Source organism: Rhipicephalus microplus, chromosome 2 (genome assembly GCF_043290135.1).
Source record: "Rhipicephalus microplus isolate Deutch F79 chromosome 2, USDA_Rmic, whole genome shotgun sequence".
Lineage (NCBI taxonomy): Eukaryota > Metazoa > Arthropoda > Arachnida > Ixodida > Ixodidae > Rhipicephalus > Rhipicephalus microplus.
The window spans coordinates 267,920,955-267,947,311 of NC_134701.1; the positions used below are offsets into that span (position 1 = coordinate 267,920,955).

General features: G+C 44.3%; 1 protein-coding gene across 3 annotated transcripts in view; it reads right to left on the bottom strand.

Annotated features, from left to right (window-relative positions):
* The window catches only part of pds5 (cohesin associated factor B pds5), a 65,778-nt gene that overhangs the window by 38,684 nt on the left and 737 nt on the right, over positions 1–26,357 (bottom strand). For all 3 annotated transcript variants that reach the window (XM_037421005.2, XM_037421007.2, XM_037421004.2), the window contains exons 2-11: positions 23,738–23,912; positions 22,388–22,585; positions 20,297–20,481; positions 18,502–18,628; positions 17,136–17,216; positions 16,918–17,058; positions 13,631–13,746; positions 12,844–12,938; positions 7,796–8,055; positions 2,372–2,794 (exon numbers count right to left, since the gene is read on the bottom strand). In XM_037421005.2, coding sequence (XP_037276902.2) covers positions 2,372–2,794; positions 7,796–8,055; positions 12,844–12,938; positions 13,631–13,746; positions 16,918–17,058; positions 17,136–17,216; positions 18,502–18,628; positions 20,297–20,481; positions 22,388–22,585; positions 23,738–23,830 — 1,719 coding nt within the window. In that variant the 5' untranslated portion in view covers positions 23,831–23,912. The remainder of the gene's footprint in view (positions 1–2,371; positions 2,795–7,795; positions 8,056–12,843; positions 12,939–13,630; positions 13,747–16,917; positions 17,059–17,135; positions 17,217–18,501; positions 18,629–20,296; positions 20,482–22,387; positions 22,586–23,737; positions 23,913–26,357) is intronic.

Sequence of the window (26,357 nt, forward strand, 5' to 3'; positions counted from 1 at the left end):
TGTTCTAGTTTCAACAGAATACTGTGCAGGTTAGTTGGGCCATGACAAGTATGCAAATTTTTCTTTATAATATGTGATATATACTATTTGAATTTCACTTGAAATTATTTGACCAAAATCACTATTCACTTCATGCCTAAAATGCCCGTCTCACTAGACTAGAAAATACTAATTGCTTTTTAGTGTAGACAGTGAGTGTAGCCACAGGCTATAACCACCAACATTAAAGCACCAAGAATCAATACTCTGCGCACGAGATGTGCCTGATGGAGTTTTTCCATTCTCAAAACTGCCTTATGTGACCCACCGCTGTAGCTGTGTTGCTAGGATGTTGCTATGCTGAGATTAAGCATGTATGTCCGATTCCCGGCCAATGTGGTTGCATCTCAATAGGGGGTAAAATGCAGAAACATTTGTGTACTTAAATTTATACACACATTAAAGAACATTGCGGGGTCAAAATTACTTCACAGACCCTCACTACGACATACCTCATTGTGGTTTTGGCATTTAAAACCACAGAACTTTCAGACCACGTGTCTCAAACATGCGGCCTGCAGGTTCACAAGGAATGAAATATTTGTGACACTGATAAAAGGTACTTGCATTATTTACTCAGCTGTTGCGATTATAGTGCTTTGTCTGGGTAAGCTGTATCACTGGTCTCAAATCCTCCTTCTTCTTTTTCGTTTTCTTTCTCTCTCTTTTTTTTTTTGGTGAAGCATCTTATGCGGTTTACACGTGTTGAAAACTGTGAAACATCTTTAGATTCTGGGATCAAAATTCATTAAGAGTCATTCTGGAGATTCATATCGATATGTTTCTCAAGTTCTGACACCAAATCCCCCACAGAAAATCATCTACAGTGGAACTTTGAATATACTTCCCCTGGATTCGCGACGACCCGCATTTTACGCCGAATCGATTTGAGCCCAGCAAAATCCCCATGGAAGTAACGTATTCAAAACCTCGGTTATACGTTGCAGTTGCACGCCGACCTCGCATCTTACGTGGACTCTCAGATTCTGCCCGAAGGAAAGAACCAAAAACCACCTTCACTCAAATAAACGTCGACCAAATATTCACCAGTGCTAAATATGATCTTGCGTTTCCCTAGGTTGACGATTGGAAAAGTAGAGTGAGACGGATGTGTTCTTAGAATGGAAAATTTATTCTCCCAGAAGTTCATGCGCTTCTTTATACGCCTCGATTATGTGCGTACGTATCCGGAGTCGTTACCTAGCCACGGTCTATCCCCACAGAGTAGCTTCAGCCGGCCGAAAAGCGGTCCGTGGAAACTTTTCCTGGTCAGCATACAGCTGATCTCCTGCCTTTGTCACACTCGCAGTCACCGGCTTGCGCACTCAAAAAAGTCATTACGTAGCTGTTTTCACTGTGCAAAACTACTTTCACTTGGTGTCAACGTTTATAATAACAGCGGGATAGTTGCACTTCACAAGACAACAAATTAAGTGCACAGTTAAGCCACGCACGGAGGCATTCTACGTGTTGGACACAAATTCGTGGTCTGTCGTCATTACGTGATAGCTATGACACTGTGTCTGACTATTCTGATGGCAAGCTGTTGGCAACGCGGTTTCGGTTTTGTTTTCCCGCACAGCCACATTTCTAACTTTATTTATTGGCAGAAAAATGCGCATTAGATTCAATTTTTTAAAGTTGAAAAAAAGAAAATTTTGCTCGCGCCTGCTTCAACTCAGTAATGCTGCTATTAGCTGCCACTGGCAGGTATAATTTATTCTACCTTCCAAGCAGAGGCACAAGGTCGTGCTATGCACTTATTCAGACAATCTGAAGCAGTTATTATGGGCGAGGCTGAGTGTCACTACCTATAATCTTTGTCTTTCTATAATACGACACACGGGTTATATGACGGTTTTGCGCGGTACCCTAAAAGTCGCATAATCGGGGTTCCACTGTATGTCCAGGATATGGAATAGGGCCCTCTTTCAGGCTAGTTGGCTCATGCAAAACTAGTGGCATACTGCAAAAGCAAAAATAAAATAAACAGAAAAGACCAGATTAAGTTTCACACTGCTGTTTTTTTTTTTCATGCTACCTTCATTAGGGGTTGAGCAGTATGCAATCCATTAGATATGGGAAATGCATTTTTTAAATTCGCAAAGAGAGATTTTATCCCCCCCTCCATCGTTTTTAATCTTTTCACTGTCCTGGCCCCCAGAGGACTAAACTTCATGGTAGTAACCTGCTGGATAAGGAGAGTTTGAGATTTGTTTTAGACAGAGCTGCTTGACAATATTTCGTATTGCTGCCAATGGTTTCATCCAAGTACCACATATTAAACAAGTACAAGCAGACATCCGGAATAGCGAAGGAACACAATACGCACCACGCTGCGCTCAGCTTCGACACAAGAGCCACCGCCTTGGAGAACATTGTTCATGTGGATGCGCAGTCGCTGGTTGCCCTCGAGCACGGCACAGAACTTCATGAGGTACTCCTGGGCCTTGACCGAGTCGGGCAGGTTGCGCGAGAGCAGGGCCACACGCGCCAGCAACTGCCGCTCGCGCTCCTCCCCTGCCGGAAGATGCAGGGCCTCGAGAACGGTGCGCATCTGCTGCCGCACAGCGCACTGGCACTTGAGGAGCTCGTTGAATGCCTTCACCGCGTGGTCGTCCACCGTGGCAAACAGCTGGTACAGCTTGTGCATGCGCTCCTCCACAGGCAGCTGGTAGGGCACCAAGCACGTGTGTAGAATGCGCTCGACAAGAAGTCGGTCTTCCAGGGCCGTCTGGTAGTAAACGTGCAGCACCTGCCAATCGTAGCAATATCTATGGTTCATGATGTGAAACAATAGCCATGATTATCACTGAAGATCTGCTACAATCAACAGCGAGTTTATGTTGACACTAACAACTAGACTAACGAGACAACTAAACTATTCTGCACTGGAAAAAAGTTATCACGATGTAGACATGTGAAAACCCTGTAAAAGCGACAAAAATGGCAGGAGAATAGCCCGCACTTTGTGGCCAGGTTTTGCAGGCTTGGTCGCAAGCTTGCAAAACCCAATATGAGTTGCAATGTGCTGCCCATGGTCCAAGTGGCACAAAGGCGCTTAGAAACACTGCACAAAGTAGACGGCATAGAAAGCAATCAGTGACATCAATCAGTCAGTTACTGGATGAAGCAAAAAGATGCCCTCGCTGCTACTAACAGGAGCCGAAAGGCGTTTTGCGGGAAAAAGTGCAAGTACCCGCAACTCAAAAGCGAGCTCCTCAACTACGTCGTCGACACACGATGGAACGGCAACGCCGTTTCAACCGACATGATACGCGTCAAAGCCCTCAACATCGCTCGCCATATCGAAATACCCCCAGTACAATTCAAGGCAAGTCGGGGCTGGGCTACGCGGTTTATGAACCGTAACCAGCTTTCTATTCGGTGCCGAACAACGATTTGCCAAAAACTGCCGCACGAGTACGAAGACCATGTCATAAAGTTTCATCGCTTCGTGAATGCTCTCAGGAGGAAACATGAATACGACATGTCTCAAATCAAATAGAGAATGCGGACTAGACACCTGTGTGGTTCAATGCACCGGAAAGCACCTCAGTGGATTTGAAAGGTGCGAAAAGTGTGTCTGTGCGCACGACCGGTGCAGAACGTCAAAGGTGCACTGTGATGTTGTGCGTCACGGCAGACGGCAGGAAGCTTCCGCCGTACGTGGTATTTAAAAGGAAGACTCTCCCAAAAAAGAAGTTCCCTCAGGGAATCGTCATACGTGCTCAAGAGAAGGGCTGGATGTCCGAGGAACTGGTCGTTCAATGGATAAGACCGCCTGGGCAAACAGACCTGGAGGGCTGTTACAACGGAAAACCCCCCCTTGTTTTGGACAGTTTCAGAGGCAACTAGACCTGGAGGGCTGTTACAACGGAAAACCCCCCCTTGTTTTGGACAGTTTCAGAGGCAACTTGACCGACCGCGTCAAGAACCGACTTGCCACAACACGTACGGACTTGGCCGTTATTTCCGGAGGCCTGACGAGTGTGCCGCAGCCGCTTGACGTATGCATTAACCATCCATTTAAAGTGGAATTTCACCGATGTTACACTGAATGGATGGCTGGAGGCGTCCATGAGATGACCCCTAAAGGGCGGCTGAAGCACGCGTCGTTCCAACAGGTGTGTGAATGGATTTTGAATGCGTGGCGTGCCATGCCAAAAGAAGTAGTTGCGAAAAGCTTCAAGGTAACAGGAATTTCGTACTGCATGAACGGCACCAAAGATGACCGTCTCTGGGAGGACGCGGCGGCCGAGGCGAGCTGCTTCGAGAACGAGGACAGGGACAGCGAAATGGAATCTGAATAAAAATATTCCTGGCATGTCATTTGTGAGTCTATTGCACTCTGCTGCTGTTGCATAAACAGTACAGACATTTGGTGAGCTGTTATCGGCCTGATTCGTGTAAGAACCGCACCTTGCAAAATTTTTGAAAAAAAAAGAAAGTGCGGCCCTTACACAAGTATATACAGTAGTCAAGAGACTAAAATCCCATTACATTGCATAACATCTAGAACATGTGACTGTCACCTTGTAACAAGACTTGCATGACAAATAATCCTGTAACATTTCGTCATGCAACTAAAATCCCCCAACATAGTACAAAAGCTAGTCATGTGACATGTTCCCACCAAAAACAATGTAACAGCTGGTTACGTGACATGTCTAGCGATGTCTAGCCATACTAAGCATTATTAGCAAACAACTCATACCTCTAGCAAGAGCTTACCATTGCTAGCAAACCTTGGCTAGGTTGACCACTAGCTACGCTGATGGTTTCAGCCTAGTGCAGTGATGCTACTGACTTGGGCTGCTTTGGAACAGCTTTTGGAGCAGACAAAATGCGTTTTGGAGCAGCAAAACTGGCTTTCGGAGCAAATAGTATTGCTAGAGTCAATTTTAAGACACCTATTGTGTCCACCAAGAAATCCGTAAACAGGGGTTGAGTCAAGCCGACGTTTCGACAAGTGGTCTTGTCTTTCTCAGAACCAAACTGCTCTGTTTTGGCCTTGAGAAAGACAACTTTTCTAGTTGAAATGTTGGTCCGACACCAACCCCTCTTTACGGATTTTTTTCATCACAAGGTTCCATACACCCTTTCCTGCCGTTTTTGAATACTGTGTTCATGGCACACATGAACACTGCTGTTTTTGAATACTGTGTTCATAAAATTACAATGTACTGCACGCTATTCGAGCATAATAGAGCAATTATATCGCCGACAGATAACCTGATGATATTTAATACACAAAGCCAATGATAAAATTTTAAACCATAGCACTTCATTAACTTGACTGAAGATCTTGACTGTTGATTTTTCGAAAGCCGAAATTTTCAGACATGCTTGAAAATTCAGACGATTTCACGAAACCATCACAAGCCCTCTCAACGTGTATAGATAAGAACATTTGACATTTTCGACACTGAAAGTCTTCGGCATCCGATTTTTTGGGGCTTTCAGCCGACATTCTACGTATGAAACAGCCTTACCTAAAGTTCCTACCTTTGCTGTGTCTATGACCTCATAGACTTAAAGTGCCACTCACCTGTGCCCAAGCCGAATTTTAGTTAGACAGTGGAAGTTGTTGGGTGTCCGATGAGGAACGTTTTGCCACAAACATTTTTCGAATCGGTTCATTACGAGCGGAGAAAACAGGCTTTTGAAGCGGCGCGAAGCAAGGGTGAGAGGAGGTGAGCTCGAAACCCTTGCTGCTCCTCTGCTTAGCCTTCACAAGCCAAATTTCTTCCCCACCCTCTCCGGCATCCGACCAAGAGGTGACGTGCGCATGACGTGCCCAAACAAGTCCAACCCCCGAGCACGCGAGCGACGTTGCTTTGTTGACCAGCGTTATTTTGTGGTCTTCTGCCTGTTTCTGCGGGATGGTTGGGAAACGCTGGCTTAGACGCGGTAGAGTAGATGAGCACAATGAGTACGGGAACGCGTAGGAGTGTTCCACGGAGATCGTCTGCTCAATGCGCTGACCGCGGGGACACGAACGCATGCGGAACGCTGACACATTGGCCCCACGTCTCGTAGCATTGCACGGGAACAAATGGAAAAAAAACGAGCACAATTTTTGATTGTGCCTCATTATTTATTTCAAGTTTTATTAATCTCTTAAAGCAACAAATACATAAACTACGCATGTTGTGTTAAATAATTTTAGCCATGTCACGTGGTATACTGTTGACATCAGAGCAGACTCGTCTACGTTTAGGACCAACGTAGCTGCATTGCCGTGTACGCCTACGTCATGCCCTCATTCTCTACGCGTGCGCTGGCAGAGGGGAGGGGGAGCAGCTTTCATCTTGAAGTTTGATCCATTTCTGCGGCGCGTAGCGTTGCAAAGTTTGGCAGACGTGATCATGAACGCCTCGTCTATGCATTGCCTTGTCAGCTCAAAATTGTCAAACTTGGTGAGTGGCCCTTTAAATGAGCGCTTTCAAAGGTCGTGCGACGTTACAGTAATGTCCGAAAGTCGGCTTTGCTACAATGCGCAAGTACTATGGGGTGAAGCAAAAAAAAAAAAAATCGAAGGGGCCGGTATCATCGCGGAGGGAGGTGATGTCTAACGGATAAGCACCGAAAATGCTTGGAGGCGTGATGGCGGCAATGCGGCAAACACGCCAGTAAGATTAAATCACTTTATATTAAGCATCTTCAGCTAACTGCTTGTTACCGCATGTTGCATAGTTGTTGGCGTACTACCCGCTTTTATTCACTCACGCACGCCACCGTCCACGCTGCCTTTCTGTGCGAATCGCCTAAATGCGCCGCAGAGACATGATGCCTTCACGAATGAAAGCAGCTCACCATTGCCGCACCCATGTGCAATCAGGAACAGAGTGAGCATCAAGAACACTTTTTTGTGACAAGAACGTGCGTACGAAAGCACTCCGGTAGGAACGGCGTCAGCCGTGTAAGCAATGTGCTGCACACAACTAGGAACGATCGGTCTCATGTGATAGCAAGCGCTACGTGTCACCGGAAATTTTCGTACAGTGGCACATCTTCTAAGTGCACACACGCATTGCGAAGGTCCGGACAAGTATTCCTCTGTTCTGCCTCATCCTTTACGTACTGTGTCATCGTTTCTATACGCTCCATGTGATAAGTCTGCAACTTATGCCACGCTTTGCTGGCATCGGAGGCGCTCATCATGCGGCGCATATTTGCAAATGGACGTCGGCAGGCTCTGAATGTATTTACGACAAATTGAGCATGCACCGAAACGCCTGATGAGTGCACTCTAGGAGGCAATGAAGCTATTTCAGACGTGGCTTTGGCGATTTGATTACTTGAGCGGAATAGAAAGTCATGAATACTTTTTGGGCGATTTCCCGGTCCATAGAAAGTCCGAAAAATCGAGCATTCACTGCGTCCCAACCATCCAAGGTCCCAATAGTGACATTTGGCTGTGTCTTACGCAGATGCATCGCGATGTCATTTTCAACGGGAGAACTTCAAGTAGTTTCGTTTCTAAAAGTCAAAGCATGCCCTTTGGCGCTGGTTGGGTGCAGACTTGCCAAATTTGAAGGAAATGTAGCAGCCTGTAGCAGCTAGGGCGATTCGGCGCAGTTTGGCGCAGCGGTAGTATCACTGCTAGTGCCACTAGTGCAAGCTATACAATTTTTTTTTTCCTTTGAATGTCCTTGTCCATCAATGTTATGACCGCATTATGGACCATGACTACGTTTTGTGCAACAGGATGCCGCAGATTACAGGTCCGAGAAGTGGTCCTTTTACCGACCTTGTTCTTGATCCAGGAGATGCACTCTAACGTGGACGCTGGAAGGTCGGGGCTGCTCATGTGTTGCTTGTAGAGGTGGGCCAGCCCCATGAGGGCCTCCTTGCGGATTTTGAACTTCTTGTCCAGCGTGCGCTCCTTAACAAAATTGAGCAGCTCCTCAGTAACCGAGCCAAAGTCCTTCTTGGCTGCGCTAATGATGGCCATCACCACCTCGTATCGCACAGACTCTGCCGGATCATGTTGCCTTTGCCGCAGTGACTCTGGGGGAAAAAAAAAAGGCGCGCACTATCAGGGTGGGCTCTGCTTCTCACAAGAATGAATAAAAATAAGTTCCATAATTAAGAGGCACTAAAGAGAAAAACAATTAGTTTGATGGTATTAAAGAGCTCATTCACTTCATTATAGTGTAAATTCCTTGCGTTAGCATGTTTTGCTCACTAAATTATAGCGTAACTCTATTCTAGAAACAAAACCAGCAACACAATGCGCCGCGAAGTGCTAGACAAGCTGCACCATCTATGATCGCATGATCAAAGCTCCAAAAAGCTGATGGGTTCGCTTTTAGCTGCGAGTAGTCAAAGCAGTGAAGTTCGTGCTAGGTTCAAAACAATTCAAACACAGCAGTATATCATATAACAGATTGTGCTATGTTATGTTTAATGTAAAGACCTACTCTATGTTTGTAAATGCAATTGGCGTCGAGTGACGTAACGACGCGTAGCTCCACCCAGTCGTCCCAGCTAACAGCGCGCCACAATTTTAGGAAGCTCTATGCACACCACCAACCTCTATGATCAAGTGAAAACTAGCGCAGCAGGCGCACAATACGCCTTCGAGAACAGTGTGTTGGGGCGCCTCTCGCATGGTTACAAGTGGCGACTGCAACAGAGGAAGTCGCAGTGGCTGTAAAAGGGTTCTGAAATGAACATATTAGCTATGTTGACGTGCAGCTCTAGTTTTGAGAACCTTATCAAAACATATGAGGTATCGTAATGGTGAAAATCTAGCTCATTTGTGAAATGTCATTGCTGTTGCTGCAGCCTACGTCACACGAGCTATTAATGCAAAGACAGACCCTGTTCAGCAAACTTCAAACTTCAAAACTTTATTTCGTCCACAAGTGTGTGTGTTGTGGAACAGGAGGGCTCGAGAAAAAGTGGATTTATCCACCTGAGAAGCCTCGAGCCCCCGTTTTACATGGCATACAGCGAGAGCATGGAAGTGATTATGCAGTGCAAGAGGCTCTAGTGTACAATATGATACAATAATGTGACGGGATACAATAACCCAACAGAAGTACGAATATGGATACAATGACGCAACAGAAGTACGCTTTATGCGCCCAATTTCGAAGAAAAGTGCCGCTAATTTCGTCCACTGTAGGCGATAGTCCGTTCTATCCTGGGCCATTAAAAGTGAACTTACTCCACAGACTAAATTTGGGCCGAATGTGAATCATTATCATGGTCTGTTGTATCTGAAAGTCTGTTGTATGTGGGTCCGTTATAATAAGAGCAGACCAGGGGTTCTCTAAATGGCTTCCGTGGAACCTCAGGGTTCCACCGGCCCCTTTTCAGGGTTTTGTGAGTCACTGATAAATCTTTCCTGGTTTCGCACTCGCCCACTTAATTCACTAGATGGTGATCCTGAGATTTGATCGATCTAGCGAACTTCCATTATTCATTCCGGAGCATTAATAGGCACATGTCGGTGCGTAACAGAAACACGTGAGCTGCACAATAATTCCTGAAGATGTTTGTAACCAGCCAGGCTTCGAAACAGGGATGCATGATGGCTTAAATATCGGGGGCATTATATATAAAGCCACAGCTTTGCCACAAAGATGAATCAATGAACGTGATAGCAACAAATCGGAAGGTTACGTGCAGAATGGCAAGCAGAACGAAATATGACGGACGAAACGTACTCACAGGTACAGATGAACGTGTATAAGCCTCTCAATTGTTCTTTCGCTGTGTCTCACGGCATGGTTGAGGCATGCACCAAGAACCGAAGCAGGTTAGCAGTTGAGACGGCAATGTGCATGAGGCTCAATTGCGCTATCGGGACCTACTTTTGAAAGTGAAACTCAAGTGCCCTCTAAACTATCAGATGCGAAGCAGTTCTTTGACTAGCCTGTGTAACGCTGTCCCGTATGTCGTCACGAATCCCCTTGCCGCAGGTGTTGGAGCGGTTCCAAGTAGGTCAAGTCGCAGCTGCGCGTTGACGTCACTCTCACCCGCAGCAGCTGCTGGCCCCTCCGCCCAATTGCAACACACTTGTTTCTCGCTTCACCCTCTCTACCACCCGCAACGCTCGACCACACGTTGAATGGAAACACTAGATAGATCTAGTTGCACCACCACAGCAGCCGTACGAATGCGGCCTGTCATTGAAAATGGCTAGCAGGCTGTGTCCATACAGCTACTGCGGATGCGTAACTAAGTCTGTCTACTCTTCTGGCTTGTTTATCTGCGATAAAACTTGACACGAAACCCAACCTGCCTCCCATGTACTGTTGAGCCAGCTTATTACGAACCTGCGCGTGACGCGGCATTCGTTCGCTGTATCCCAAAGTTCATAGTAAATGAAACACAGCTTTTAAAAAAGTTGCGAGATAAAACACAAACTTTTTTTGCCGAAAAAAGTTCGTGATGCACGTGTTTCGAGGAGCAGGAACGATAAGGGCGGTCTCGAGTTCATTTAAAACGGCAGTGTGCTCGTTCACCGAGGTCCGTGGCATAAGCTGCATGAGGCACTGGCTCCAAAGTTTCGTCGTTATCGCAATTAAATTCCTCCAAATCGCTCGCGCCACGTACATCATTCACAATGCCCCAATTTGTGCACGGTTCTGCAGTGTCGGCATCATCATCAGCCGTAATTAAACCATCGCAACAGATATCCCACTTTCCCTCCGAGCTCGGAGTCGACGACGCAGTTCGGAAGCTTCAGGCTCGGCAGCGGGCCTGACGTCGACGAAGTCGGCCTCGCAAAAACAGTTTTGCGCGCATGTAGCCGTCATCGCCGCCCACGAAATATTCACCATCTCCACAGCTGAATACTGGGACGCCCGAAGTGGCAGGTTGGCTGCTAGGTGGTCAACAACTATGAGCGAGCGCTCCCCAAAGCGGCACCTAACGTGCAGATTACGCTCAAGCCAAGCGGTCACACTCTCGACGTTTTGTTGAGCGGTAGGAAAAAGCGTGATAGTCCTTATGTCGGCCATCATGACCACACATGCACACCAAGAGCGAGCAAGACGCGCACATGCAACACACATGCCAGAACGCGTAGAACAGCTGTGGGCCCGTTTCCAGTCAGAAAAAGAAACTGAGCCAGCGTGGCTGGCGTAGCGGAGCGGTGGAGACGGGTGAAGGGGTTGCGATCTAGAGAGGTAAGCAGATTTGCGAGAGAAGGGCAAGGAGTTGCAATAAAGAGAGGGGAGGGCGACCTTGAAAACAAAAACACACAAGAAGGAGGCAGGTTGGGTAGCTTGCTTAAAAAGTCCGCGAAACTCGCACGTAGAAAAACTTGAAAAGAGTGCCTGCGCACGCAGAAGTCAAAGCATGGCCGCCAAGATTGGTGCGCGCGGCGGTGTTCAAAGAATCGGCGGCTATGGTGAAAAAATCGTTTTGTTGCGCCGGCGGGTTTGCGTGGCCCCACGAACTTCGATACTTCGCGATTCATTCCGCGCAAATTAACAGCCATTTTCGCACTTCTGCACGCGCGCGGAAGTTGAGTGCAAAGTGAGCGAGAACAAGTCCTAAACACGAAACCAATCGCAAATCACCAGAGTCGGTGGCCGACGATGTTGGCAAATGGTCGGGTCACTCAAGGCCGGCGACGCCAGCGACAGTACCAGTAATCAAAAACAGGGTAGACGGCCGACCGGTCTTCGAAAGATCGGTGGCAGTGTGAAAACATGGGCCTCGTCTGGTGATGCGGGGTGCTCAGAGTAGCAGGGAGACAAAGGACGGAGGGGTGCGTAACAAAAAGCAGTCGGGGCATGGAGAAACTTCATGGGTTGGGAAGAGCGGCAACTAGAGGGTCGCGGAGGCAGGGTCGGCGTTTAACAATAAAAATGTATGGGCACCTCGCCGATGCCTGATGGGTGGTCGAAATTGGTTTCCCGGGAAGTCGGCACACTACTGACTCCGTTCGCTGTAATCGATCAGCGGCGCTCGGAGACGTTCGTTGTAAGTGCGATTTTGTGCCATTGAACCAAATGTATATTTTTACGGTTACGCGGATATTGTTCGTTTTAAGTGAAAGTTCGTTTTAAGTGGGGCCATTTATATGTGGGCTCGACTGTGATTGCGTTTCAAACAAACGCTTACTCAAGTAAATGCTAAACCGCATTTCGCTTCAAACCATTCTTCCAGCATCTGCGTCGACGCCCGCTTCAACTGAGTCAACTCCGTGCACACCGTATCCCATCGCGGTTCCCTTCGAGGAGATGGTCCATAACTTTTCTTGAATCAGTAAATTCCTTTTCATGACACCAAAAACACTCTGCTTGCTCCGAGAAGAAGCTTGGCAAGAGAGAAAACGTGCAAAATGAAAATGCGAGCGGAGACGCTTTCTTGTAGTTCCCGCAACGTAATAGGTATTGACAGTATTTACTAGAGCCCACACAGCTCCTCATCAGTAAAAATTAAGCACAGTGTCTTCTGAAGGAGCCAGAGAAATGCTAACACGATCAGCATGACACATCTGTAATGAACACGGTATCGCTTTGCCATGACGATTTCTGCCCACCACAGGAAAACCTTCTTTTGCTACAGAGGACATTTCAATCAAGCAATATTCATTACATTGAGTTTTAACTGTATTTACTTCATTAGAGTCTTATTTAAACAGTGTCAACATGCAATTTCATTGATATGCAGAACATTATGATAAACTACACCTTCAATTGATTCAACGTGTGTCATGTCACTACTTAGCCCTACACAAAAAGGCATGCATCGACGGCAACCATATAGATGCCTACAAAGAAAAACTGTTTCAAACTTTAGGCTTGATTTCAAATGAGGAGCACCACCTACCCGTGATGTCATTCCGCAGCTTGGGGTGGTTCAGCAGGAAGTGCATGGAGTACTGGACGCATCGCATTCGAACATGTTCGCTTATGTCGTTGAACCTGAGAGAGAAGGCGAGGCAAAAACAAACTGAGGTACCTTGGAAAATAATGCTTCAAAAACAAAAAGAATAAACTGAATACTAAGAATTTTATGAAGCATGTACAAAGCTTAATGTTTGGCCAAGTTTGTACATGGGTTCCCCTATAATTTATAGTAGACTACAAGAGAGAAGTTTATTTACAGAAAGGCAAAGAGGTCAGCCTGAGCAATAGTATGCTCTAGCCTGCTACTCTACACTGGGGCAGGGGAATGGGGAAGAAAAAGAGCGATGCATGACGATGGGGAGGTAAGGAGGTATGCTCAGTCCCAACAGGTTAGTGCAGTGCTACAAACGCACATCCAGTTCAATGGCTCGTAGAAAAGCAATGACTGCTCTTATGGCCATCGTTGCAATGTTGGCATCACGCCAAGCAAGGCAACCTCATCAGCCTGCACAACAGCCTGTGTACAGGCTGATGCACTATTATGATGCACTACCAAGCACATCACTATTACATGACACATCATCTTAAATGACAAAATGTTTATAAAGGCACTTGTCTCATGTAACAAGACTGAGATAAGCCGTTTGGAATCTCCAGCCTTAATATGACATTCAAGTATGCAAATCAGGTGAAGAAAATCTTTGAGCATGTAACCAAACTTAAGATGCTCGGACCACAAGTGAAACCTTACTGTTAGGTGATCTCACCTGCCAAGAAAGCAGTTCCAAAGAGGCGGGTTTTGCGCTGCGAGGTCAGAGTTTTTGTCAGAGAACATTCGGGCGAGGAGCTTTGTGACGCTCAGCCGCTCCTTCTCATCGTTGCACTGCATGGAGAATAAAACCACAAGTACACTATTTATTTGAGATATGATGGAAGGATATAGTGCCTAAATGATTAGGAGCCCCCTTATGATAAATGAAAAGTCTAAGTACTAAATTTTTCCATGCAATAATTCAAGGTCACAAGAAATATCTACTGCTGTGCTATGTCTGTCAGGTGTCTGTTGTACGTTTGTGATTATTAGGGATTTCCCCTCAATATATACAAGTGTACAACGGGCAATTTACTCTTACTTTTAAACTTTCTTACACAGAAATCAGTATTTTTTTCTGCAAAGCATAACACAGAATAGCTTATTTTCCACTTGGAAGGTTCTGCACAAAGTGTTTGTATAATGGGAAAGTATGATAGAAAAAAATGAATAACTTTTGATTCCTCGTAAGCTGCCCATAAAAACAATGTGAATGTCTCATCATAACAAATGCTTTTCCTGCATACATCCACTTCGAAGTTCTCGCGAGTACCAGCAAAGAAAAAGGAACTTGCCTATGATTGTTGTGAAATTCTGTTACCAACTTAGCCATTTCTCGACGGCTTGTGACTTCCACAGTACATGGCGGCATCGCAACACCCGTACCTTCAATGAAGACACGCTTTCTGCCACCACACGCACATGACGGTAAATGTTTTGCCATTGAGATGCTCGGCAACAGATTGTTCATCTACCATCGGTGGGTTCTGTGCATGTGCGAGCTACGGCAGCATCGTTCTTCGAGAACTCCCACAATGATTTTTGACATTGCGCTCTAAACAAAACTACCGCTCGTTGTCACTGGCCTTGTGATCCTGAATGACATCCACAGTGTTATGAAGGCGCACGCGCAGCCAGCACGCATGAAATACAAGCATAACTGCATTTTGGCGCATCACTTCGATTACAAATGCAATTGCGTCAGACGCAATCATGGGCGATCACGAAAGTATGCGTGCGTCTAATGCGCACCGACACGACCCAATACTGCTTGCCACAATGCTGCGAACAAAACCGCGTCAATTCGCTATCTTTGTTCGTGTCAATGCGAACAAAGATAGCGACGACACTGTTCTGAAGGCATGCGCAAGGCCAGCACAGCGTGCACAGATTAAAAACAAACTACCTTTTGTCGCAACAGCTGCACTGGAAACTGCGGTCGCTGTCGTCACGTTCAATAGCCAAGACACTCCGAAGGTTCGCAGTTAACACAACCGTAGATTAAAGGCAGATAAAGCCATAAAATGACATGCTGCTACACTATCTATTATTTCGTTCCAGTGTGTAACCATAATTTTTTAAACTTTTTTTCTTTCGTTCACAAAAAAACTTCGCAATCTGAAACTACCGAGATCAAGCAACGTGAGCAATAATGCATACCTCACAGTGCAGTAATAGCGTGTCTCTCAGGCAGTGATTCCTGAGTATAGGTGTGCCAAAATTGTGTGAAAAACGAACAGTGGTGACCAGAGATGCTTGTATTAATGCAAGAGCACTTCCATGTGCCTGTCATGCTGGCCAGTGTGAAGAGAGCATTCTTGGTACTGGTTTGTTTTATCAGACGTGGTCTCGCACATAAGAGAAACAATCGATGATGTGCTGCTTCTGAGATAATGCTCGCTCCTTTAACTTAAAGCATTGAGCCTGCTAAAAAAATTCGTTGCAGACTTTTGAGAAAATGAATACCAGTATGAGTTAGTAGAGTACTGGCTTGTGCTACTTGGTAGGAATTCGTTGTACAGTTACTTCCGCTTCTCGAAAAAATGTGTTTTACTCTTCACTTTTTAAGAGGAGTGTCCCCGTTAGTTTAACTTCAAATCTTGCATATAAATAAAAACCGTTATTTACCATTATGGAATATTATTATTTTTTGCTCCAGCACAGAAACAAAGTGGAACTTTTTGTGGTGGAACGCCGACACCCTGCTTTCGATCGTAGTATACGCGAGAAAATACTCGCACTCGGTGTATAGCCACGTACGTCTTAATTGATGAGAGGTTAATGCATGCGCTTGCTGGGACCGAAGAACTAACCAATAATCAGCTTTAACCGAATTTCGCAGTCTATAGATGAAATTTCACTACAACGAAATTCCGCTACAATAAACTTTTTCATCAGTCCCATTAATTTTCATTTCCTCTTTCTGTAGCACAGGGAAGCCAGCCAATCTGAAAATTAGCTAACTTCCCTGTCTTTCCTAAGTAAGGTAACTTGGTTTGGCTCGTGTGTCAAGAGAATAGCGACGACGGGACAAGCCATCCACGACACAGGCGCAACAACCTTGGGCGCAGGCGCACGCAATGCGGTACAAATACATAGAAGCTGTATAAAGCCTCATTGTATCATTGTAACGGCTTGTTATTTTAAAAAATAGTTGTAAAGCTCTGAATAAATGTGGTTAAGCATAGTTACATGAACTCCTGCGAAAGCAGAACGACAGCATGCACAAATCGCCAGAAAGGCTACTGGTGTCGCTATCAATTCTCAGCGTTGCTAGATGAAAGGGCTCACCCGTGTTCAGAGCCTTCTAGATAAAAAAAATACTGCTTTTGAAATTAGGTACTTTTGGGACCAACAACGGCGGCTACGAACACTACGAAGGGGAAGCTTCTTGTCCGGCTGAAAAAAACTGGGTTGGAAAAAAAAAAAAAAACAGTTGTCGGTCCCTTTCAAGAGACATTAAAGAGCAAAAAGATTTTTTGCATATCAATAAAGTACTATTTCACAATCCCGAAAACACCACTCATACCGCAACATGACACTTGGTAAGCGAGAAAACACGCAAAAAGATAATACGGGCGGGGACGGCTCCTTGAGATTCCCACACCAAATAATGTGACGTCATAGATGTTGAAGGCGTCTACTATGTCCCTTTTACTTGATCAAAATAAAGTACATTGCCATCTGTGGGTGCCACAAACCTAGCATACAAATTTTCAGAAAATTTTACAGTGCCAATGGCGTGAAAACATGAAAAGTACATTTTGAAATTTTTGACACCCGTGGAGGTTTTGGCATAAAATTTAAATATGGGACTTCGAACAAACTTACGACTGTGAAACACGTGGCATTCAAGTTCTCAGAATGTTGTTTGTCATTCTAAACCGAGCCACCGTTGCTGTTTAGTGTCCCTTTAAGAGCAACAGAGAGAGAGAAGGGCGGGTGAGATATAAGCAAGCTAACCTTGAGCTTGAACTCCAGCTGTGGTAGGACAGCAATGAGCATACTGGGGCAGAGAATGTTGAGTTCGTAGATGAGCTCGTACAACTGAGGCGCCACACTGCTGTTGGATGTCCGGCCCAGAACCAAGGCGTTGTTGAAGAACTGCACCCACAAAAGGCACACACTTTGTAGGCTTAACTGTGACACACACTACAGCGGAAGGCACGAAGAACACCTACCGATTGAATGTACGGCTCAATGGTGTTGAGTGTCCGCTTGAGCACGTCCTTGGCCAGGTTATATGCATTTTTGTTTTGCGTCTGCGCAATTCGCACAAATGAGAAGAAAAAAAAAGAATTCAAGATCAAAACTCAAAACACTATTATAGACTGTGCAGGACTGCGGCGGCATTCTAAGAAAGAAAGAAAAAAAAACTATGTATTCTTGAAAAGTCGGTATCAAACAAAAAAGTTTAAATACACCTCACAGAGATAGCAGCCAGAAAGAATACAAAATCATCTTTTTTTTTGTTGCTTGGGGTCATGCTGCCGAGTCAAGCGATACATAAAATGAAATGGCGATATATATTTACCTAAAGCATAGCCTAGTGCGCTGTATTGTTATAAAACAATGCATAGTACTGTGCTAATAAAGAAAACCCCTAACCAGCAATGAAGCCGACATAACTGGTATGCTTTTCAAATTTATTAGATATACATGGCCCTCAATTGTCCAGGTACTACTACCTTAGTGTGGCCGAAAACAGAAAAAGCAGGTGTTTTGTTTGACTGTACTTGACAATACCTGACACCACATAAGTGATACTACACGAAATAGAAACTTGTGGCAATTGATAGAACCTAAGTAAGACACCTCAAAACTAGGTTTGCAAAAGGATTGTTATACTTGTTAGGCAGTGTTGAGGATGCATATGCAATTGATTTTACACGATTTCACAGTTAGGAAGGCACTGCATGCACAGTGATGGTGCCAGAGATTCATTCATTCTACTTGAAATATGAGCGCTTAACTAAAGCAGGGACATAAGCAGAGAAGGATGCACTTGTCAGTCTGCTTATGTGCGTGTTTTTTTACGCACTTGTATTTCAAGTAGAATGAACCACCAACTCACCCAATCAGCCAGTTTTACAAGTTTAATTCCTTTATGGGGTTTGATACTAAAAAGCAACACTAGAGGTAAATGAGAAGTATTTTGGAAGGCTCCAAATATTTGACTTTTGATCTCCAACTTCTTCAGTTTATCATTATTGTCAGATCATTTTGTATGCGTGCCCCTTCCCCCCTCTTGTTGCCTCCAAACGACTATAACATGCACAAGCTGATTACGTTTCACGTCAGCTAAATTCGAAACTACGTCTCACCATTAAATTATCTCCTGTCTTTACCTAAGCATCCCATTGCTTATTACTTGCTCTGTCACTGTGCATTTAAGTCTACGTACATAGGCATTTTCCAGCTCCCACCAAAATGTGGCTGTCACAGCCAGGTATTGAACCTGCAACCTTTTACTTGGCAGTGAAACAACATGGCAACTGAGCAACAATGACAGGTTGATGCAGATAACCTCTACAGGCAATGTCTCACCTTGCAGGGCTCAATGATCTGCTTCAGCACAATGTCGAGTAGCCCTTGGGAGACCGTGTCAGCTTCGGTGATGAGAGGACACATCATGTCTAGCATGAAGTTCTTCACTTTATTGGAGTGGTTATCACTGCATAAGGGGACAGCCAAGAGACTTTGTCACTCAATGGTCGAAGACTTGAGAGAAGTGGGCAATAAATACCAAAACTGCAACAGCTGTGCCTTCTGCATCGGTGAAACTACGATGACTGCACAGAGCTGCATAATGACTATTTTGCTTACATGCCAAAATACACCCAAGTGTCATGTATTAAAAAACTGCATTTAAAACAATAAAGTATTTCACACACAAGCTTTCAGTCCAACTATGAAAGCTAATTGAAATGATGCCATTTTACAAGACAAGCTAGCAGGAAAAGGTTGCGCTACATCCCGTGTACGAGTGGCATGGGAGCAGTCTGCAAATGCAGCATAATAAGTGAACTCTGAACGATACGATGGACAACCCTTTGTAGCTGATAATAGACAGCCATAAAGTCTTGATGCAGGTTGGTGATGACGGGTATCAGGCAAATAAAATTCTGGTCTATAAAAGTTTGTTGATTCTGACATTTTCATAGTTCCAGAACTTTGTTACACAAATCAAGGTGTGGATTGTTGGATCAAAAGTTTTGACATCAATCTTGCATTAGTTGTCTACATTGAACTCCTACTGTAAATATAATTTGCGGAGACATTAGAAGTGAAGTAGGTACTCTTATACAGTGCTTCTTTCTCTTTTCTTCTTGCCTTTCGTTTGACAAGCTTGATGATTAAACTAATCTTGTTGATCCTGTAAAAGTTGAAATTAGGAAAGCTGACATTGCTGATACCTTTTTTAGAGATTCACCGTATATCCACCATCCACTTTTGGACGCACAGTTACATTGGTGAGCTGTCACATGAACAGCCTCACACGCATCATCTGCATCTGTGATAGTATTCTCTAACACAGTGGCTCTCAAATGGGGTTCTGCGGACTCTAGGGGGTCCGCGAAGCCATATTTATAATCTGTGAAACCCTCACCTGCATTTTTATTTATGTGTGACTGTGCCCCGTATTGACGAACTGTCGAAAATGAAGGCATGTGGCATGTTTCTTTCATGTTTTTGATAGCAATAAAAGGCACCTGTTTCCCGCTCCAGTTGTGTTTTAATTTACCCATGCACCCCTCCCTCCCCTCCGCTGCAAGGGGACCCATACCACTTTCACCAGTCCACAAGGGGTCCCCGACACATCGATGGCTGAGAACCACTGCTCTAACATATTCATCAATATAGTCACTTGTCAATTCTGATAATATAGTCACGTGTAATAACCGCCAAATTTTCCGCAGTAAGCTAAAATGTCACATGTCGCAATCTAACTGAATGTGCTGTTTTCCCTGCCAATGTTTAAATACTTTTTTTAACTAATGTATAAACTGTCGTCACTTTTTTCTGGAAGCTTACCTTTGTACCATTACTTTTTTAATTGCATTTGGTAATATTGGCGTTTTACTTTGCATATTGTACCTTTTTTTTTTTTCCTTGTACCTTTTTATTGTACCTTTTTTTTTTTCATTGTTCTCTGAATGTTTACGTTTTGGAACCCTTCGAGTTTTGTTGAGTTGTTCGACATACCTTGTACGCCGCCCCCCCTTATGTAATGCCTCCGGGCCTTTAAGGTGGAATAAATGAAATGAAATGAAATGAATGAAATGAAATAAAACAGACGACCTCATCTCATAACAAGTGTACAGCGAGAGAGGGTACTCACTTAACAATTGTGAAGATGAGGGAGAAGAGCTGACAGAAGATGGTTTGGTTGTCCTCCAGCTCGATGCATATGTTGAAGGATTTTACCCACGCCAGGTTCTCCAGCAGATAAAAATAACGTTTAAAAGTTGGGTCCTTGGGGTCTTCCAAGCCCCTCAGCTGTTCTATGAAGAATAAAAATATGCTCTGCGTCCCCACCCCCACCCCAAGGTTTCCATCAATGACATGGTAACGACATGGTAGCTCATCACGACACACATTCAGTACCGTATTTACTCAGATAATAAACACGCTTGCATAACTGGCACATGCCCAAATTGGTCGAGAGAAATCAGATTTAAAAAAATTTATTTCTGTGCACAATTGGCACACCTGAATGTGCCATGATCAGTCGTTCTGTACCGTATTTGCACGGTTGCAATCCAGCGCCCTCTCATGTTAACTGAAGCGACACAGGGAGAGAGACCGCAGCAGCGCCGCGTGGGCTTGTCGAGTGAAGAAAAGCAGTTGCCTGGGTGTAGAAGTAACCTCTGCAACGGCTTGGCTACAACCACTTGCCGGCTGTGCGCGCTTTTCATGGAATATGTAATTGGTCCCCGTCAAGTGTGTTTTGAGTTTCTTGTTCAGAAAACTGTAGTCATTATCACGTTTGCTACCTCATCCACAAATTTATAAAATTTTTCAGCTTTCTGACGCAAGCTTTCGCCTTTGCTGCCACAACGCGCACTTGCACAAGCTCGCCGAACTTCTATCACATCGTATCATGCGCGTTGCTCTTGGTCATTCTGATTTTTTCGACCCCCAATCTTCATGTTGTGTTATACAAACTTTCCTCGATAGCATGCCGAACCTTAAGCTAAGCCTAATGAGCGTTTATTGCTTTTCGGTGGCGATCGAGGGCATCAAAGTTACGGTTTTGTACGGAATCAGCGCAACTCTTCGTCGTGGCTCTACTTGAAGAAAAGTACATGGGTGGCGCTTGTGACATTTGAATGGTGGTTTGCGATTCAATCAGAATATTTTGGATAGGGGGTGTGAGTCCAAGAAATTGAAAGATTGCCACCGTTCAGTGCACTAAATTTCATTTGTGATAATGCACAAGATCAAAATGGCCTGAAACGTAATCAGGAAATTTCCACAATGGCACTTTTTTTTCGTAGCTTTTTCTGTGTTCATTTTGTTGGCAACATAAATTTTTTGTGTAAATTTTTGGAAATTTGAATGCTTGTAAGCACATTGCCTTGCATGCCTCGATTCTTGGACATGTGAGACTGCATGCTCAACGCGTTATGTGCTAGTGTAGCCTTTGGAGAGGCTTGTTTCAGCTGTAGGCAGATATTCGTGACTTCGGCGACTTGCATACGGCGCTTTATGCTGTAGTAGGGAATGAAATTTTTAGAAATTTTACCCCGCGTAATAAGTGCTGAATTTTCCGAAAAAAAAAAAGTACGCCTATTATGCGAGTGAATAAGGTAACAAGACACAATACAGTAAAGGTAACCTTATATGATGTTCGAATTGGGGCAGCTATGAACTGGTAGTGTTAACACTGAGGAAACAGCAGAGCCAGGGGCATTCCCCTTCTGCTCACCCTTGCTTCTCCTTCCCATTACTTACTATACTAAAACACATATGTCTACGTATGTTATGCATTCCCCTCTCTTTTTTTCTCCTCACCCTCACTTACCATTCCCTACCCATTGCTATACTACACATTAAAAGCTATACTATGCACTACTAGTTTCAATGAAACCATAAATGCATGTGATACATGTGGGGGCCCATTGACTAGCAGCATGTGTAAGATGTGCTACATTTACGACATCCCTTTCTGAGAAATTTAGTGCGAAGACAGCCTGCACACTAAAATCCAGAACTCTGGATACAAAACCGAAACTGCAACAGTAATACCAGCATGGCAACTGCTTAACGTCTGAACCCAGCTCTGTTGCTATTGTTTGTACAGAATTTTTTCCACCACATGGCAACAATGACGTGCCTATTTTTATTAGAAAAAGGTTACGACTTATGATAATTTTCTATTTAGAATGCCACACTGCACTGGATACAACAAGAAAGAACTGTGGCATACCTTGAGTTGCTCAGGATCCTTGTAGGGAGCCTCAGGTGCGAATACACGAAAGACATCCGCGATGCAGCAAGCTACAAGCAGCCGAACGTCCTTTGAGTTGTGGTTTAATAAGCCCTCACCAGCAAGGTGGAGGGCCAGCTGAACGTATGCGCTGTTGTCCTCATCCTGGCTCAGGTTCTGGAATGTCTGGGCACACTCCTGCAAACAACAGCATTCCAACAAAACGACATTCAAGTTCTTGTTCTACAGAAAAAAGAATACCCAGGTGGAGAGGTATACTCCCCCGTGGGCTTATGAGGAGGATTGAAAGGAAGGACAGGGAGGGAGGACAGGGGGCTTGTGATGTAATACTCAACGCAAAGGAGGAAAAGAAGGAAGTAGGTAAAGGCAGAAAGCTCAACTAGATGTGCACCTGGTTTGTTATCCTATGCTGGGGGAACGGGATGAAAAGACATGAAGACACAAAAAAGTGAGCACAGAAAAAAAAAATTGCATGAGCTTCAACGACACTGCTGTGTCCCATGCATGTTCGTATCTTGAAAACTCGATAGTACTGGAAGCAGAAACTCAGGCATGTCATGTTTCCCTGTTGATAGTGAGACATGTTAGGCCTCAATACTAATCACAATACTAGTCAACTAGTGGTGACTACTAAAGGTATGCAAGTACTTGACATAGAACATCCAGCACCTGCTGTACAGACTGAGTGTATGGTGATTTCAGCTTGCTGACAAACACACAAACCAAGTCTTAAAAGTGACGGAAGCACTATGGTCCCCGGTTGATAAAATGCCAATGAACATCTCAAAATATAATGGGTACAAGCAAGTGAATGTTTCTCCTCCTGAATTTGAACACATTTTAGATATGCACCAAGATTCGAAGCTTATAGGGAATAAAGCTGCAGTACATGTTTCCAAAGGAAGCATAGTTGCATGTTTGTTGTCAAGTGACACTTGTACCATTGGCATTAAATGAAACCTGAACAGCGGCAAGCTTTCGCAATGGTATAGTGTGCGCCGTCCAGTTATCACCGTTGATAGAATTATGCATCCTGTTTTGCAGCTCTGCCCATATATGTATGCCTGTCCATAGTAATAAGCGGATGACACAGATAGTACATCTATTAACTTCAAAAGAAAGACTCAGCTCAGGAGCTTCTTTCCAATTACACAGGAACAAGAGAGAGATCTTCTTTTTGGCAACGGCTACACCAATCTTAACTGAAGTCGGTTGCATTTAAAGTAAAATGCTAAATTAAACTACAGCTGCTCCCTTCCAGCCAATGTGTCAGTGAGCACAAATGCGACAGCAAGCACGAGTAACTACATCATCAGTATGAGCACATACCTTAAGTCGCCGTACAAGGTCATCAGTGCTCAGGTCATCAGAGATGGCTTTGATGCCCGGCGGATACGTGACTTTGGGAGGTTTGGCCGCCATTTCCTCTTCACGGCTGTTTGTCCATACTTCGAGTGGAAGCTAGATGCTTCTCAATAGGCCAGCGTCACTGCTTAGTGGCATGCTGCAATGTGAAAGTAGACAATCACCCGAGAATTTAACAGCCGAGCTCTGCCCCATGGTTGTCTACACAGCACATCTTGAATGATAGTTTCATGATTATCTAACCCATTTAGAACCAATGATCTTGATAATGATATGCTCTGAGAGGTAAATCTGACCAACAGGAAAGAGAGAGAGAGAAATAAGTGTGTGCATGTGAGGGGGGCAGTGGTAACTACGGTAATGAAACACTGTTCCAGTGACTCTGTTGACACCATGACTCGGGGCTGCAACACCAGTGATACACTTCCTAATATTATGAAAACACCCATGCACTGCAACACACATGACTGGGCCTCTGATATACAGCTCCAAAACCTGCAACCTAGGAATGATTACATGAACCTGTCCTGGGGGCCTGTAACTATCCACAAAATATTTTTTTTCTATAATAATTAATATGTTTAGGATTACGAACTTCATCAATTATGGATTCACAAGCTGACTGCTACATGAGCTGTTTATGATGAGGGCTTTAATAAAGTATGTAAGATTGTAACAGAGAACATACCATTTTTTTCTTTTAAGGTGCTTAAAACGTAGCTTCATAATACTAGAAAATAATATTTGGGCAATGTAGGGTTAAAAGATGCCTGAAATATGAAAATATCAGAGACAAAAACATGAGAGAGAGGAGCTCCCCAGTAAGCAAGTCAAGATAGATCAGCTGCAGTGCTTTTGTCATGTCTTATGAGTTACTATTCTTTTTTAAAATTTTATCTGCCATAATCTCTTGGCACTAAAAAGTAGTTTTTACATGCTTAAAAGCTCAGGAGTATATATTATGCAATCAAATATCACAGTATCACACAAAAAACATATTCCTAGCGTGGGCATAACTGTACATATTGGAAAAATTTTCAGTGTGGTAAAATATGAGGCTAGTGCCAATTCAAAGAAAAGTTAGAGGCCAGAAAAAATAAAAATTGCTGCAACATTTAAAAAAAAAAGAGTGAACATTCCAACATAATGACATTATTTGGGTCTGTTTTTAACATACAATACAATGAATTATACAATGAAGTGAAAAAAAAATACATATGGAGACATTATGTTACATGTGGCATTTACAACTAGGTTAGATTAACTATAACTGGGTTTCAGTTAAGCCAACACTGCTTACATGCCTCAAAGACGGCTTTTTGCTGCACGTACACGTAGCACAGCAGGTTCCAACTGCCACACAAAACATACACTTTTACGTGTCTGGGAACAATGCAACCAAAAAATATAAGTAATTGTCTATGCACGCTGTCAAATGGTGTTCCTACATCACACGTACGTAAGAAGTGAAATGGATTGAAAGACAAATTTTTTTGTTGGATGCCGGCATGCTAATCCAACACACTGCGAAGCCACGAAAAGCATGGGGGACATTAGTTGTAGCTTTTAAATGTTGTAATTATGAAATAAAAACAAAATTAAAATGGACGAGAACAACTAGGGGCCAGTAGACAATCAGCTTACAGCCTACACACTACGCGTGCATACAAAATAATCATCACACGGTGGCGACTTTAATTTCTGAACTCTGGCAAAAATATGAGGCTTTCACATAACATCGATAAATATGTGTATTCGATGCGTGCTGTGTGACAATCGTCTTCGACAGTGTTGCCTGCAACATGTACTGCCATTCCATATGCAATGTAAGAAGCAATGTTGCGAGATATCTTGCGCAAGGTGACTTACAGTATGCAAAAACAATGAATAGAGTGTATAGAAGAGTTGGGGGAGGGGGCTTACACGGCCGCCCAGGAATTGAATATTTCGATAACGCGGTTGCCCTTTCGTCACAAAAGACGCTCACCAGCAACATCTGATGGCGGCCGTCAACCTTATTTCGGTGGTATGCCGCCTTCAGGACCCACTAACAAATTAACAGGTTGCGCAAAAGTGCTTTTCATTACAGTAAGATCAAACATCGTTGTTGTAGTTAGAAAACGAGAAAGCTAAAAAAATCACGATATGCGTTATTATGACAGCTATGGCAGTTTCAGATCCGGCGTCGACTTGACGGAAACTACGAAGGTGGCACGGATTCTAGCGAGTGGTACGTGCCGAGTGCAAACCTTCTCGAGTGCAGCAGCAAAGCTACAGCACGACTTTGTGCAAGGGCGATGCAGCACCGTAGTCTCCGAGCGCAACAACAAAAACAACAAAACCGTTACGAGCGATCGCGTCAAAACGGGGCCGAACTGTTTTGGGATAGCGACAAGCAGCCGACGCTCGCAATCCTAGCAAACTACCTTGCACAAAGTATTATGGAATGCGCTTTGCAAATCCGAGGGCCTAATCGTGCATTTCAGTGCTGCGTAAAGGGTCGACGTAGATAGGATAATGCAAAGCAAACTTCCGATCGTGCCGCAGCTCGGAGCGGGTACCGAACGCAGGGCTTCCAATGCAC